We start from the raw sequence: 17,737 nt of genomic DNA on the forward strand, positions 1-17,737 counted from the left end.
CTGGAGCACGTTTTTTTGATAAAAGCTGAGATAATCCGCTGTAACTTACTTAGGAATACGTGCCAAAAGTCATGATTATCTCAGGCACAGTTACATACAGGGGTTGGACAATGAAACTGAAGCACCTGTCATAATTTTAGTGTGGGAGGTTTCATGACTAAATTGGAGCAGCCTGGTGTTCAATCTTCATTAATTGCACATTGCACCAGTAAGAGCAGAGTGTGAAGGTTCAATTAGCAGGGTAAGAGCACAGTTCTGCTCTAAATATTGCAATGCACACAACATTATAGGAGACATACCAGAGTTCAAAAGAGGACAAATTGTTGGTGCACATCTTGCTGGAGCATCTGTGACCAAGACAGCAAGTCTTTGTGATGCATCAAGAGCCACGGTATCCAGGGTAATGTCAGCATTAACCACCAAGAAGGACCAACCACATCCAACAGGATTAACTGTGGACGCTGTAAGAGGAAGCTGTCTGAAAGAGATGTTCGGGTGATAACCCGGATTGTATCCAAAAAACGTAAAACCACGGCTGATCAAATCACGCAGAATTCAATGTGCACCTCAACTCTCCTGTTTCCACCAGAACTGTCCGTCACCACAATCAATTATTGTGCTCTAAAACCAGGTGTTTCAGTTTCATTGTCCAAGCCCTGTGCTCCGCAGTTCGTCCAGTTCGTTTGATAGGGAAATAGATGATGAAGAGAAGGGATGGTAAAGGCTGTACTAAGATATATGGTTTTTCTCTATGATGGAAGATATGTTAAGTGTGTGTTTTTAAAAAATAGTTTATATAGCTCCAAAATGGATCAAATAACCCATTTTCAGTGTTGCCTATGGCTCCTTGATGCATAAATACCACAGTTTTATCATGTAAAATATATCGTAATTTTTGCTTTTTCAGAATCCACACCCCATAGCCTGCCCTAATGGCACTTACAGCCAACAGCCAGGTCTGCGTGACCCTTCAGACTGCACTAAGTGTCCTGTGGGAATGTACTGTTTCTCACACCAGCCCCAGGACAAGCCCATCACTGAACCAGTGAGTTAAACCTATTTTTCTTTTCTTTTTCTTGGCCATACAGAAGTAATCTACTTGACAATTAAAGGGTTTTTACATAAAACCTTAAAACCTCTCAGATCCTGCATCCATTACAATTAACATCATGTTTTTTGTTTTTTTTTCTTTAGTTGTGTTGCTCATAACATCATTTGAGAGCTGTTCTTCCTTTAGATTAGACCATGAACCAGCCAATGATCAAGTTTAAAATACAATGAAACAGTAGCTTGGTCCCACACACTGCAAAATCACTGGAAAAACAATAGTACCAGTGCCATTGAGGCAAAGTAAGAGCTAATTTTTATTAATTTAATTTAATTTAATTTAGAACACTTTTTAATCGTGTTTTTTTTTTTTGACTGTAAGGGATGGTTTATGAAATAAAAAGTCAATATGAATTATAAAATATTATATACAGTGTCACAGTCTTGTCCTCATTCTCTGTTGCTTACCTGTTCACATTTGTAGCTCCGCCTCCTGGTCCCAGGTGTTTCCTGTTTCCTGTACTTGTCCATTCAAATAAATAGTCTCCTGATACCTGTTTTCCCTTGTCTGGGGTTGTTATTTAATCCTCTCTTTAATGCTTCTTTTGTCTTAGTTTTTGTGTTTTTTTTTTGTTTATTACTAAAGTTGGTAACAAATAAATGAATACTTGATACCAGTTGGTACCACTTTCTATAAATGTCCTTTCTATTAGAATTTATAGACATACTCATAACACGTTATAATGCCTTCATAAAGCATTATATACATGGCTTTACATATTTATAAAAATGTATAACCTATCATAGCCATGTTTATTATGCATTATGGATGGTGAACATAAAGCATTTATAGCCGTGTTTATAACATGTTATAGATCACCACCAAGAAACTCACATTATGACTAAAAAGGCATCCAACTTATAAACACACCCTGTATTATTCTCTAAACATATTTTTAACCACTCATGAAATATACTTGTCTTAAATATAATATTTGTTATAGTCACTTATAATGTATTATAACAAGTCTTTGTGCGCTCCATGTAAAGTGACAGACTTTCATTGTGGGACTAGATTGTTAATGATTGTTAATGACTGTTTGAACATATGTATTATAATCACAGTTTATAATGTCTTTTGATTACAAGTCATGACGCATAATAAACATGGATATAATGGCTTATGCATTTTTTGAATATTTATAGCTATATTTTTAATGCCTTATGAATGCATTATAATACGTTATGCATGTGTTTATAGAATCTAATAGAGGTGATGTTCAAAGAAAGTGTTCTGTGCAATTCAGGCTGAAAAGATCAATTCTGTTTCAGACTGGAGGCTGTCCTGATGGATACTACTGTCCTGTGGGAACCGGACATCCTCTTTCCTTCCCGTGTGAATCAGGATTTTTCAGGAATGAGTCTTACGGGCATGATGGAGGGAGTTGTGTGAAATGTCCTGCAAGATATTACTGTGCCAGTGTGGCGACACACACGCCTACAGTGTGCCCAGAGGTAAAAAGTTCATACACACTGTTTCAGTTTTAAGTAGTTATTAAATATGCATGTATCAAATGCATCAGGGTGAATATATATATATATGTCTCATTTTTTTTTTATATCAGGGTTTTTTCTGCCCCGAGGGCAGTTCTGCTGCAGAGCCGTGTGAGGAGGGTACTTACGGCTCTCGCTCAGCTTTGCGTGAGGCGTCAGAGTGCACCCCGTGTGGTGGAGGCAGGTACTGCGCTGGAGTTGGCCAGACAGAACCATCAGGAGACTGCGAGGCAGGATTTTACTGCATGCAGAAAGCCACCAGTGCAGTAAGAACATTATAACTTTATTAAATATATAAAACATATATTAATCTATACAGCAGTGTCATGTTTAAGCTTGTAAACAGAGTGCAGCTCTTTAACATCTGGGGACAACTAGTGTGTGTATGTGTGTGTGGTTTTTTTTTACTGAATATATACAGAATATATAGAAATATATATATACAAAATATTTGCATTTATTTGTTACAGCCTATTTTTTTGCTATTTTGTAGTTTGTGCATTTGACAGAAAAATAAATTCAGACTAATTTTGTTTTGTAACTGGTTCTCATAGCCTACAACACTAATGCCAGGCAGGCAATTATTAAAAAAAAAAAATATCCAAGTAGCCAAGAGATGGTAACCTTAGGAAATGACTTCACACTGACAGTGATGGAGGGATGTCTGGCCCCATATACAAACAGGGGTTTGAAGAGCCATTGGGAATAGCTGTCAGTAAGGCTGTTTTAATAGTGAATTTATGTGCTTTTTTGTATGTGTTTTTCAACTGGAAAAAAACAGGTTAAACCAGTAATTATATATATTTTTTCAACCAACATAAAAATGCATTTTAAATCAATGGTATGGTCACTTCACTTTGTTCTGTGTAGTTTGATTAATTAAGATACAGCTCTGAAAAAACTAAGAGAGCACTTCAGTTTTTGAATCTCAAATAAAGCAAAGAAAACAAGTTCATATTCATAAAAGTTCAGAAATCAATATCTGGTGGAATAACCCTGGTTGGTTTTTAATCACAGTTTTCATGCATCTTGGCATCATGTTCTCTTCCTCCACCAGTCTTACACACTGCTTTTGGATAACTTTATGCTGCTTTACTCCTGGTGCAAAAATTCAAGCAGTTCAGTTTGATTTGGTGGCTTGTGATCATCCATCTTACTCTTAATCATATCCAGAGGTGTCTCTTATTTTTTTCCAGAGCTGTAGTCATTAATATTATTGGACGTAATACATGGTTGTCACAAATCAGGCTCACCAACTTACTTACTACTTTTAATAGTATCAATGCATTAGTTTCAGTATGGATTATGGATTATATATATTGTTTTTTAATGTTTTTGTCCTGATGCAGACTCCGCTTGATGGTCAGACTGGAGGTCTCTGTCCAGCAGGAAGTTTCTGCCCCCCAGGTTCAGCTCATCCAGAGCCCTGCCCCTCAGGAACTTTCAGCAACAGCTCCGGTCTCAGCCACGCCTCGCAGTGTGTCAGATGTCCTGCAGGGTAAATACCAGTGTTGGGAGTAACTGTGTTACTAACGCCGTTACTTTTGTTCAGTAAGGAGTAATCTAACTAATTACTCTGACTGTAACTATAACGCCGTTACCATTTCCGACACCCCGTTACTGCACGTTACTTTAGCCGCTCTATGAACTTTTTTTTTTTTTTAACTTCCCTTTGCCCTCGTTAACCCCTCCTTCGTTGAACTTGAGCTTCTGGCCGCTGTGCCTGGTTTGGCGTGGTGAAGTGAGGCACAATTGTGACGATTTGCTGCTCTAATCAATTCAGTGATTGCCGTGGACAGCCCAAGTTCCGATTAAAAGGACGTTAAACTCTTTTTAGCTGCTCCGGTTTTTGTGGTGCTGCTGCTTTCTCTTTTAGAGCTCAGATTCTCTGCCCGAACCCAACCTGACCCGAGGACCGACCCGAAATCGGGCTCCTGTTTTTATTTTATATAAAGCTCTGGTGTGATAATCACAATGTTGCTAAGTAACCAATTATTATTGTTCACTAAGCTAACGAAATAGCGAAAACTGAAAGTGAAAAACATTTGTGTTAACTGAATCTAATAAAAACGGTAATTAAAAGGAAAAAACATAACTATCTCGAACGGTATTTTGTGTTTATAAAACTAACTAAAACGAACTGAAATTGCTGATAGAATACCCTCATTTTCGTGTTTAATTTATTTATAAGCGCTGTTGTACAGCGGGCGGTGTTGTGCCGAGTGCGCTGCACCTCGTGGTCCGTTAGTTGTTGTGTAAAGCGCTCGCGCTAGCCGCAAAATACAACGGAACACACTGAGAAACTGCAGAATTATGTATGGGATTACAATATGAGCGCCAGGCAGATGAAAGAGAAACAGGAGATACAGTATGTGAGAACATTTACCTGTGAGTAGCTCATACCAAAACACGCAAATCTCTTTCTTTCTCTTTTTCTCTCTCTCTCTCTCTCTCACGTTTATTAGATTGATCTCTTTGTTGAGATGTGTAAAAACTAATAGAAACTAGCAAGCCCAGTCTAAAAACAAATTAAAACTTACTGAACAGAAAAAATTAAAACAAAATAAAATCAAACTATAATAAAAATGAAAAATGTTATAATCACGCAGCTCTGGGCGCACGTGAACGCCTCCGCGTTTGACTTGCAGCATTGTGTGTAGCTGTTCTTAAAAATCATTTAAATTAAATAATAGTTCTGTGCTTTTATGTTAGTGTAAATTAACATAATTCTGATTATATTTCGCTTGGCTTGGTTTGTTTAATTTCATCCCCAGACGGGTTTTTCCGTTTTTTTCAGTATTACAAGTTTTAGTAATTTTCTTTGGTTGTGTGGAGAATTTCGTTTTTTTTTTTTTGAAATTCGTTAGATTATATTTTTGTAAACATTTTGGGTTTATTTTCGTTTGTTATTTTTCTAATAATAATAGTAAATACATAATTGATTTTTTTTTTGACGGGCGAATAATAAAAAGTAACAAGATAGTTACTTTTACTGGTAACGAGTTACTTTTATAGTGGAGTAACTCCGTTAGTAATTTTTGGAGAAGTAACGAGTAACTATAACTAATTACTTTTTCAAAGTAACGTGCCCAACACTGGTAAATACATACATAAATACATAATAATGTACAGCTTTATTTCCTGTATGTATGATGAATGAGTCATGCATCTATTTTAGGACAATGTTCTGATGTTCTGCAATCAATGTGTTTTATTTTTTTTTCGTTAGCAATTACTGTCTGGGATCAAACAGCACTTCACCCACCGGACTGTGCTCTGCTGGATATTACTGCACCGGCGGCTCTGCATCTCCTGTTCAGCATCAGGCTGAGGAAGGTCACTACTCTCTAGAGGGAGCTGTGAAGGCTGAACCCTGCCCTTTAGGCACTTTTCAACCTGTAAGAGAAAAATCTTTTTATGAGACTGATTTAAAAAAATTATTATTAACACATACCGTAAATACAGTGGGTACAGAAAGTATTTAGACCGCTTTAAATTTAAATTTCACTCTTTGTTTCATTGCAGCCATTGGCTAAAATAAAAAAGTTAATTTTATTTCTCATTAATGTACACTCAGCACCCCATTCTGACAGAAAAAACAGGAAAGTAGAAAATTTTGCACATTTATAAAAAAAAAAGTATTCAGAGCTATGAGTAAAAGCACCTTTTGACTTTTTCGCACCTGGATTTGGGGATCCTCTGCTGTCCTTCCTTGCAGATCTTCTCCATTTCCTACAGGTTAGATGGTGAACGTTGGTGGACAGCCATTTTCAGACCTCTCCAGAGATGCTCAGTTGGGTTTAGGTCAGGGCTTTGCCTGAGCTAATCAAGAATGGTCACAGAGTTGTTCTGAAGCCACTTCTCTGTTATTTGTTATTTTAGCTGTGTGTTCAGGGTCATCGTCTTGTTGGAAGGTGGTGAACCTTTAGCCCAGTCTGACGTCCAGAGCACTCTGGATAAGGTTTTCTTCCAGGATATTTCTGTACTCAGCCATATTTCTTTCCTTCAATTGCAACCAGTCGTCCTGTCACTGCAGCTAAAAAACACCCCCTCATAGAATGATGCTGCCACCACCATGTTTCACTGTTGGGATTGTATTGGGAAGATGATGAGCACTGCCCTCTCTCACCAAGGCTCTTCTTCCATGATTGCTCAGTTTGGCTAGACGGCCAGGTCCAGGAAGAGCTCTGCTCGTCCCAAACTTCTTCTATTTCACTGTGGTCTTAAGAACCTCGAGTGCGGTAGAAACTCTTCTGTAACCTTGGTCAGATCTGTTCCTCGCCACAATTCTGTCTTTGAGCTCCTTGTTCCTTCTATCTCATGATTCTCATTTTCTGAAAACTGGGTTGGAATACTTATGACTATGTGATATTTCAGTTTTTCTTTGTTAATAAATTAGCAAAAAATGCTACATTTCTGTTTTCGTTTTCCATCAAGATGGGGTAGTGTGTATACATTTAATGAAAGATAAAATATATTTTTTCTTATTTTAGCAAATGGCTGCAATGAAACAAAGAATGAAAAATGTAAAGGGGTCTGAATACTTTCCGTAAACATGTATGTATGTTATATGTGGTATTTAACATGTGTTTATTGATGTTTTTGATTAGGGAAGAGGCCAAAGCTCATGTATTGAGTGCCAGCCGGGTCGACTGTGCAACACGACGGGTCTGTCCCAGCAGCCTCTCTGCTCATCAGGACATTACTGCCCAGCTGGATCTTTAATCGCACACCCGTGTCCTCCTGTTAGTATAAAATTATGAATTCTTGGAGTTGTTACTGTTCTTTAGATCAGCGATTCTCAACTGGTGGGCCGGGACCCAAAAGTGGGTGGGCGGGTCATGATAACTTTAAAAAATAAATGCATGAAAAAAAGACAATTATTTATTTTGTGCAGTTTTGATATTTAATTTTACTGTAGTGACTGTTTTTGTGTTCCTCTGGTCTGTCTCTTTGTTTAATTACCCTCCTCCACACGTGCCCTGTGTTTTTATCCCGCATCTCCACCCCTGTCTTTAGTGTGATCACCTGTTTGTTTGTAGCTTCGCCCCCTTGTTACCTGGTCCCAGGTGTTTCCTTTTTCCTGTCCCTGTCCATTTGTATATGCAGGCCCCTTTGTTCCTATGTCCCTTGTCCATGGTTGTACTGTACGTCTAACATCATTTGTTTTTTCTCTATGTACTCTGCGTTTCTTTGTTTCTTTAGTTCTCGGTTTGTTTATTTTTGTGTTTTCAATAAATTCTTGTAAGCGTCCGCTCTTAAACGTTTCCTAAAAGAAATGCGCTTGAATTCAACTTGCATGCATATGTATGTTTAAATGGATTTTTAAAGGCTATTTTCAAAAATAAATTTGCTTGGTTTGTATTTTATAAAAGTGCGACATAATAACCACTAGGAAATGTGGGTCCCAGGCTGAGACCAGTTGAGAATCCTTGCTTTAGCTATATATGATTTATTTATTGCATGCTTAATAATTACATAAAATTAAGGTTGACTGTATGCTTCTGCTATTTTTTTGTTTGTTTTGGTAACAATTGCAGAGAGATATAATGAATGTTTTTTAAAACTGCATTCACAACAATAACTTTTATTCAGATGAAATATATATTTATCAAATCAATTAACAGTTTTTCTTAAGAGTCCTAGTTTTTTTTACTCCTATTTCTACTAACCCTAGAGTATCTATTCTCCTCCATATGAAGGGTACCTACACGTCTAATGCAGGAGCAGAGAAGGTGCAGCACTGTGGTCCATGTGATGCTGGGCAGTACTGTCACTCTCCTGGTCTCTCGGCTCCTGAGGGACTCTGTGAGTCTGGATTCTACTGCAGCGGAGGAGCCATCACTGCCACGCCAGTAATTTCACAATATTCTACACAATATTACTACTAAAATACACAGCAGAATATAAGTTTTATAATGCACTGATTTGAGGCAATGTCTCAAACTCAAGATGCTTATAACTGTTCAATTATTATCTTCATTAGGGTTGTACCATATTGTATCATACACTATAATATCATTAAAGCTCACCTTCCGTCATTTTTCCTTTCATTTTAAAATGTCTAGTTGTGGTCTCTAGCATGAATGAATGACATGTGAGCCGTTTTTGTAAAAAAAAAGTGCTCAGGTGTCTCTGTATAGCTCTTTTTTAATGGTCTGTTTTAGGGGTGTGTCCAAAATGACCGGATTCCAGCTTTGCTCATGAATATTCATACATGCAAACAGCATGCAAATATCTCTCCTCTGATTGGCTAGGAGCACTGCGACGCCCCTCCACCGCTCTGCCGCTCACTGCCTCCCACCTCCTAACTGATGAGCGGTGATGTTGCGTCGCTTCAGCTCCGCCTCTGGGAGTTTCTCGAGCCAAGGTGGGCTGGTCTGTGAGTTTCTGCCTACGTAGGCAGAAAGATAATTCAAAATTCACCCGTTTTTCGGAGGGGGGGAGGGGGGATTTCTTTGCTTAGCTCCTGCAGACAATGGGGGCTGCAGAACAGTTTAATGTGCAGGTGTACACATTCAACTCGGAGAGACCTACTGTATTCCACAAAAAACAAGAAAAATCGGATTTTCGCGGAAGGTGAGCTTTAGCATTTTTGAATATGGTGAACGATATCATACCCTGAAATGGTGCCATATCACCCACCCTAATTATCACATCAGGGTTCTACTTTTATACTGTTTTTAGCAAAAGAAAAATTCACACTGTTCTCTTTTCCCATTATATATCTACTAGAGACAGATTATATCTGTCCAGTATCATTTATTTCACTTTAATCCTGGATATATGGAGATATTTGGAGTGCATTATTATTAGTATAATGATATTCTGGATCACTGACTTCTGTTACAAATCTGATAAAATAATTGTATTTTTTAATATCTCAGTTCGGGGTGTGCCATATCATATTGTATCGTATGCAGTTATACAATGTAATTTAAATTGTGTTACAGTAGTTAATTCTTGAAATATATATATATATATATATATATATATATATATATATATATATATATATATATATACTATTATTTTAGGGCCATATCGCCCACCTCTAATGTTCAATATGCTGGAAATTGTCACGTCTGGTGCTGTTAGCTCCTCTGTCCCTTCCACACCCAGCTCTAACGGAGGTTCTCAGGTTAACAACTACACTACCCAGAATGCACCACCCGCTGACATCACGCACTCACCTGATCACGTGACACCTCACCTGCTTCCACCAGGAAGCCCCGAATACTGATTACTGGCACTATAAAGGTGCACGCCAAACAGACTTCATCGCCGCGTATTGTAGGTTATCCTCGTACAAAGCGTTACTTATCTCTTGTCTCAGTTTACTTTGTGTATGACCTTGCTTTTGTTTACTCGACGCCGATTCTTGCCTCTGCCTTTGATATTGGATTGTTTGTGTATGACCTGGACTGTGCTTTCACTACTGCCTCTTGGATTACCTCTGATACTGGATTGCTTGTGTATGAACTCTGGACTGTCTCTCGTTTATGGTATGGTTTTGTCTTCATTGCTCTGTCTACTGGTGATCACCCTTGTTTTTGTATCGACCCTGATTTCATCTGTTTATTATCATAATAAACACATTTTGTTTTTATCAGTATCTGCGCTTGTCTGCTATTCTGTTCTGACCATGACAGAATACGCGGCCGAACTAAATCAGATAGCAGATACTGAGGCTATTAGATCTGGTTTAGCCAACCAGGGGAGGCTACTCGGTCAGCACCAGCAAACGCTCGCTGGTGTGACCCAAGCTGTTTCTGAGCTAGCCCGCCAGCAAACCACGCAGCAGCAACAACTAGCTGAGCTGCTAGCTCACCTCAGAGGCGTAACTGAGCCTAGCCCTAGCCCGTTAGCTGCCCCCAGTATGCCCAACGCTAACTCTTCTGTACCTGGATTTTCTGTCTCTAAACCGGAGTTGTTTGATGGGGATCCGGAAAAATGCAGCGGTTTTCTTTTACAATGTTCCGTGTTTTTCAGTAATTCACCGCCTACAACCGATAAAGCTAAGATCGGTTTCATTATCTCACGGCTTTCTGGTAAGGCACTCGAGTGGGCTACAGCTATTTGGGAAGACCTTTCTGGGGCTAGTTACACTGACTTTTTGGCTACTTTCCGCTCGGTTTTTGATCATTCGCGTTATGGACAGTCTAATGGAGAACTTTTGCTGGCTCTTAAGCAAGGTCAGAAGCCGGTGGCTTCCTACGCTCTGGAGTTTCGCACTCTCGCGGCTGGTAGTGGGTGGAATAACGCTGCTTTGATCAACGTGTTTAGATGCGGACTTAATCCAGATGTACAGAGGGAATTAGCTTGCAGAGATGATTCCCTGACCCTGGATCAGCTCATTTCACTGTCAATCCGGTTGGATCAACTTCTCTCGCGCCGACCCAGGATCAGTCCTCGCACTCAACTCACCTCTATGTCTCTGCCCCGCGCTCCCACTCCAGAGAAAGCTGCGCTGCCTACCCCAGAGCCCATGGATATTCAGAAAACCCGGCTAACTCCAGAGGAGCGGCAGCGACGTATCCGACTTCGCCTATGCCTTTATTGTGGAGAGGCCGGGCATTTCAAGTCTGAGTGTGGTCTCCTGACCCGACCTGTGAAAGCTCCAGCCCTGGGACAGCGCGTGGAGTGCTCTCCACGCGCTAACGTGGTACGTAAGCACAACACAATCCTTCGCTCTAAATGTTTTTCTTTGACTGTAAATATTATGTTACCTACTGGTATGCTCTCTGTCCCAGCGCTTGTAGATTCCGGGTCGGAGGGGAACTTCATCAGCCAGGACCTAGTTAAGGAGCATGGAGTGCCCACCAGAGAACTTCTACGTCCATTAGCCATCCATGCTGTTGATGGAAAGACTGTCCGCTCCAAGCCGGTTACCCTGCAGACTCTGCCCATCACTCTACAAGCCAGCGCTCTTCATTTTGAGGAACTACCACTTTTCGTGCTTCCCTGCACCGAGCATCCAGTTATCCTGGGCATGCCATGGCTGAAGACTCACGATCCCACTGTCTCCTGGCGCGATGGGGATATCACGGTTTGGTCTGCTCATTGTCATAAACATTGTCTTGCTTTGGATAGTTTAATCATTCAGTCTACTTCAGTAGAGAGTCCTGACGTTTCTGATCAGATGGTTGTACCCGCTGAGTATTCAGATTTTTTGGAAGTATTTAGCAAAGATAACGCTACTAAATTGCCTCCGCATCGTCCCTATGACTGTGCTATTGACCTAGTGGAGGGTGCCACCCTACCCAAAACTAGAGTCTACCCCCTTACGCTCGATGAGGAAAAGGCTATGCGTGATTATGTTAATGAAGCTTTGGCGCAAGGTTTCATTCGGCCGTCAAAGTCCCCCGTCGGTTCTGGATTCTTCTTTGTTAAGAAAAAGGACGGGGGACTGAGACCATGTATTGATTATAGAGGTTTGAACGCCATTACGAGAAAATTTGCTTACCCATTGCCCCTCATTCCATGTGCCCTTGAGCAACTGCGTACAGCTACCTATTTCACTAAACTCGATTTGCGCAGTGCTTACAATTTGATCCGCATTAGGGAGGGGGACGAGTGGAAAACCGCGTTTACCACTACTAATGGTCACTACGAGTACCTAGTCATGAGTTATGGTCTCGCTAATGCCCCCGCAGTATTTCAGTCGTTTATGAACGACGTATTTAGAGATATGATTGGCAAGTATGTGACACTTTTTATTGACGACATTTTGATCTATTCCTCAGACCTAGATTCCCACGTGCAGCACGTGCGCTCTGTTCTCCAGAGGCTTTTAGAGAACAACCTTTATGCGAAAGCCGAGAAGTGCGAGTTCCACCTTCAAAGAGTCGCATTTCTCGGCTATGTCATCAGCTCCCAGGGAGTTCTTATGGATGACTCTAAAGTAGATGCCGTAACTAGCTGGCCTGTTCCCCAGTCTATCAAAGATCTTCAGCGTTTCTTAGGATTCGCAAACTTTTACAGACGTTTCATACGTAATTTTAGTAGCATAGCTGCCCCCCTTACGGCGCTCACTAAAAATGCCACCAAAATTCTGAAGTGGTCCCCTGAAGCTGACCAAGCTTTTAAGAAATTAAAAGCCGCCTTTGTCTCTGCCCCCATCCTGACGCATCCTAATCCAGATTTACCTTTTGTTGTAGAGGTCGATGCTTCTAATACCGGCGTCGGAGCAGTTCTCTCCCAACGCAGCGGTTCACCGCCTAAGCTTCATCCCGTAGCCTTTTTCTCAAAGAAAATGTCGCCTGCGGAGCGTAATTATGGGATTGGGGATAGAGAGCTGCTGGCTGTCAAATTAGCTCTTGAGGAGTGGCGTCACTGGCTGGAAGGTGCTGCACATCCATTCACCGTTCTAACTGATCACAAGAACTTAGAGTATCTCCGTACAGCTAAACGTTTAAACCCCCGTCAAGCTCGTTGGTCATTGTTTTTCTCACGTTTCAACTTCTCAATCTCGTTTCGTCCAGGCAACCGTAATACTAAAGCTGATGCCTTATCCCGTGTTTTCCGTTCCCCAGATGACACATGCCACGTTTCTGAACCCGAACACATTCTGCCACCCACAGTTAAAGTAGCTGCCATTAGATGGGAACTAGATGATCTTATCCAGCGGAGTCTGGTTAACACACGACCTCCGGAGGGTTGCCCTCCTCACAAGACTTATGTACCTGAACAATTTCGTGATCAACTTATTGGCTGGGCACATGCTGCTCTTACTTCCGGTCATCCAGGCGTTACACGTACATTGCAACTCATCTCAGCTCGGTATTGGTGGGAAACCATGCGAGCTGATGTTCAAACGTTCGTAGTTTCATGTTCTGTCTGCGCACAATGCAAAACACCAAAAACCCTTCCAGCCGGTAAGTTATGTCCTCTGCCTGTGCCTGAACGTCCATGGTCACATATTGCTGTAGACTTTGTTACTGATTTGCCTGAATCTGAAGGTTACACAACTGTCCTTACTGTTGTAGACAGATTTTCTAGGGGAGTTAAGTTTATCCCTTTTCCTGCACTTCCTACTGCTCTTCAGACCGCCCAAGCTATATACACACACATTTTCAGACATTATGGGGTTCCGGAGGACATTTTGTCAGACAGAGGTCCTCAATTTACTTCTCGGGTATGGAAATCATTTTTTGAACATTTGGGTGTACACGTAAGTCTCACTTCTGGGTTTCACCCCACTAGTAATGGTCAGTGTGAGAGAGTCAACCAAGAGTTAGGAAAGTTTCTAAGGTTATATTGTTTCAAGCATGCGTCTGAGTGGTCACAATATCTAATTTGGGCTGAAATAGCCCAAAACTCCTTAACTAACTCCACGTCTGGTCTCACTCCCTTTCAGTGCATTCTGGGTTATCAGCCTCCGTTAGCTCCGTGGACAGCGTCGTCCACTGAGATTCCCGCTGTTGACGATTGGATGAAGCGGAGTGAGCAGGTGTGGGAGGAGACGCATCAGCAGATCTCGGAGGTCTTACGGAAATATAAGGAGCAGTCCGACAGACACCGTGGCACCAACCCCCAATACCAACCCGGAGACAGGGTGTGGTTGTCGACCCGGGACTTGAGGTTTGAGGGGGCCTGTAGGAAACTGCTGCCTAAGTATATTGGCCCATTTAAGGTGTTGTCTCAGGTTAACGAGGTGACTTATAAGATTGAGTTGCCTGCTCAGTACAGGGTGCATAACTCTTTCCATGTTTCTCTGCTCAAGCCTCTTGTCCCAGGTCCGCTTGCTGAGGGTGTTCCAGATGACGTGCCGCCCGCGGCAGTGGAGGGGGAGGATTCATCTACCTATGCGGTTCGAGAGGTGTTGGATTCACGCAGGCGTGGCGGTGTGCTCCAGTACCTCATAGACTGGGAGGGTTACGGCCCTGAGGAGCGTTGCTGGGTTGCCGCCGGTGACGTGCTGGATCCTGCTCTACTGGCCGAATTTCATGCCCGTCACCCTGGTAAGCCTGCTCCTAGACCCCGTGGGCGTCCCAAGCGCTCACTCTCTTCTTCGGCTCCGGTGCGTAGGGGTTCCCAGTCTCGCAACCCCCGCCTGCCCGTCACCTCTGAGGCTACGCCTGGTCCTCCCGCCGGTACTCCCTGCCCGTCGGGTGGACGTCGTCGTGGTCGTCCCCGTTCCGGCTCCGTTCCGACTCCCTTGGGGGGAGGTACTGTCACGTCTGGTGCTGTTAGCTCCTCTGTCCCTTCCACACCCAGCTCTAACGGAGGTTCTCAGGTTAACAACTACACTACCCAGAATGCACCACCCGCTGACATCACGCACTCACCTGATCACGTGACACCTCACCTGCTTCCACCAGGAAGCCCCGAATACTGATTACTGGCACTATAAAGGTGCACGCCAAACAGACTTCATCGCCGCGTATTGTAGGTTATCCTCGTACAAAGCGTTACTTATCTCTTGTCTCAGTTACTTTGTGTATGACCTTGCTTTTGTTTACTCGACGCCGATTCTTGCCTCTGCCTTTGATATTGGATTGTTTGTGTATGACCTGGACTGTGCTTTCACTACTGCCTCTTGGATTACCTCTGATACTGGATTGCTTGTGTATGAACTCTGGACTGTCTCTCGTTTATGGTATGGTTTTGTCTTCATTGCTCTGTCTACTGGTGATCACCCTTGTTTTTGTATCGACCCTGATTTCATCTGTTTATTATCATAATAAACACATTTTGTTTTTATCAGTATCTGCGCTTGTCTGCTATTCTGTTCTGACCATGACAGAAATTCTTGGACATACAAATTCCCAGAAACTAGAGTATTATTTTAAACAAAATAATTTAGTTGAATTACATTATGTTGAACTCAACATAATTATTTCATCATCATTGTAACATACAGCTCTTTACCAAATTAAAAACCTCTGGAATATAATCAATAGGAAGATGGATGATCAAACCACCAAACTGAACTGCTTGAATTTTTGCACCAGGAGTAAAGCAGCATAAAGTTATCCAAAAGCAGTGTGTAAGACTGGTGGAGGAGAAGAACATGATGCCAAGATGCATGAAAAAACTGTGATTAAAAATTGCCATCTCTCATTTTCTGCAAAAAAATTCTGTAGTTGACAATATATTTATTTGGAATTTTTGGAGAAATGTTGTCTGTAGTTTATAGAATTAAACAACAATGTTCATTTTACTCAAACATAAACCTATAAATAGCAAAACAGCTATAAGTTGTTTTAAGGTTAAAATATACCCTTCCGTAACAAACAGATCGATACACATTAGCTGAACTTAAATTAACTTGAATGCAAATTTCTCCAGGTGAACTTCAGGTCTGGAGATGTGTGTCCTGCAGGATATTACTGCCCTGAGGGCACCAGGCACCCCCGTCAGTACCCCTGTCCCCTTGGCACCTGGAGCAACATGATTGGAGCTCAGAACGTCTCTTCCTGCTGGCTCTGCCCACCAGGCTGGTTCTGCAACAACACGGCTCTCACTCAGCCCTCAGGCGTCTGCTCTGCAGGTACATCTCAGGACGTCTCTTATCTACCTGTAACTAACAAATACAGAGTTATTTAATACAGTCAGACTGATATAATAGTCCTGAGTTTCATCCTGTGTAGGATTTTATTGCACCGCTGGAGCTAAAACCTCTATGCCTGAAGATGGAGTTACAGGAAACAAATGCCCCCCAGGATATTTCTGCCCATCAGGCTGCACTTCACCTAAACACTGCCCTGATGGTACTTACTCCAACACTACAGGTACACAATTTTACTATACTCATTTATACACTCGAGACTAGTTTACTTAAGCATCCATCTGTGCTTTAACAATTATTTCCATATGGTTCAATGTTAAGGACTATAAAACTGATGTAAATTAGAGGAAAAAAAACCTCCATCCATTACAATGGACATAATGCATTTTCTTATTTTTTTATTTATTTTGTTGCACATTCTGTTACACTATTTGAGAGCTGTTGCCCAATCAGAATAGACCACAAACCAGCCAATGAACCAGTTTATAAACCAATGAAACAGTAACTTGGCCCCACCCACTGCAAAAATACTGGAAAAACAGTAGTACAGCTAACTAATTTTCACTAATTTAATTTACTGTTTAGGGATGATTTATGAAATACAAATTTAATTTGAAATATAAAATAGTACACACAGGCTTCCAATGCAATGGAAATGGAAAAAAAAACTATATTAAATATTTTAGTTCATAGGACTTATTTGCTATATTGGTTTATTAGAGTCTTCTTTTCTGTGCATTACAGACAGAAAACGGCATTCTTACATATTTTTCCATCACTAAAGATAATTCAGGTCTGAAAGAGTTAAGAGATTAAAAGTTTTAGAGGTTAAATACTGCTTGTTTTTGTATGCCTCTTAGTAAATCATATTTTTATATCCTCTACATTGCTTTAAAAATTATTGGGACAGTTCTTCTTGCAAGAAAGGGAACAAAAAAGCCAAATAAATAATCAATGTTTTGTAATACATAGTAGTATTTTTATTATTATTAGCAGTGTTATAGAATTACTGTTGCTATGTAGTTTTTATATGGTAGAAATTTGTGGTGTTAGTATTATTAGTTTTTACTTGGTAACATATTAAATGTGGAAAGTGGAAAACCTAGAAAAGTCATGGAATTTGAAAATAGCACTTTTTCAGGCCTGGATAAATTTGGGAAAACTAAAAATACTCAGAAAAATGAAGAATTTAAGATTTTTTTCATTTTATCATTATAGTTTTAGTGGATTTTTGGTTTTATGGTCCACGTCTGTACTGATGTTTTAAAGTCGTGAACATTGCCTTGAAGACATGAAAAGTCATGGATTTTTACTGGATAAAAAGTGTATTAACCCTGAATAAATGTTATTACAGTTTTTATAATTTTTCACCATAATTATTCATTTTAATAATTATAATTCACCATATTATTAAGATTTTTTTATTATTATTAGCAGTATTATAGAATTACTGCTGCTATATAGTTTTATATGGTTTTATATGATATTTGTGGTATTAGTATTATTAGTTTTTACTTATTAACGTATTTAAGTGGAAAACCTGGAAAACTAAAAAATATATAAAAATTTTATTTTTTTATCCTCATAGCTTTAGTTGATTTTTGGCTTTATGGTCCATGTCTG

At 40.5% G+C, this 17,737-nt stretch overlaps 1 protein-coding gene across 1 annotated transcript in view; it reads left to right on the top strand.

The window, feature by feature from the left end:
• Positions 1–17,737, top strand: part of LOC111194286 (multiple epidermal growth factor-like domains protein 6) — a 33,390-nt gene that overhangs the window by 15,202 nt on the left and 451 nt on the right. Inside the window, exons 13-21 of the mRNA XM_049467429.1 lie at positions 908–1,045; positions 2,380–2,562; positions 2,673–2,867; positions 3,951–4,099; positions 5,831–5,999; positions 7,212–7,346; positions 8,304–8,456; positions 15,895–16,096; positions 16,197–16,337. Of these exons, the coding sequence (XP_049323386.1) occupies positions 908–1,045; positions 2,380–2,562; positions 2,673–2,867; positions 3,951–4,099; positions 5,831–5,999; positions 7,212–7,346; positions 8,304–8,456; positions 15,895–16,096; positions 16,197–16,337 (1,465 nt within the window). The remainder of the gene's footprint in view (positions 1–907; positions 1,046–2,379; positions 2,563–2,672; positions 2,868–3,950; positions 4,100–5,830; positions 6,000–7,211; positions 7,347–8,303; positions 8,457–15,894; positions 16,097–16,196; positions 16,338–17,737) is intronic.

Source organism: Astyanax mexicanus, chromosome 18 (assembly GCF_023375975.1).
Source record: "Astyanax mexicanus isolate ESR-SI-001 chromosome 18, AstMex3_surface, whole genome shotgun sequence".
Classification (NCBI taxonomy): domain Eukaryota; kingdom Metazoa; phylum Chordata; class Actinopteri; order Characiformes; family Acestrorhamphidae; genus Astyanax; species Astyanax mexicanus.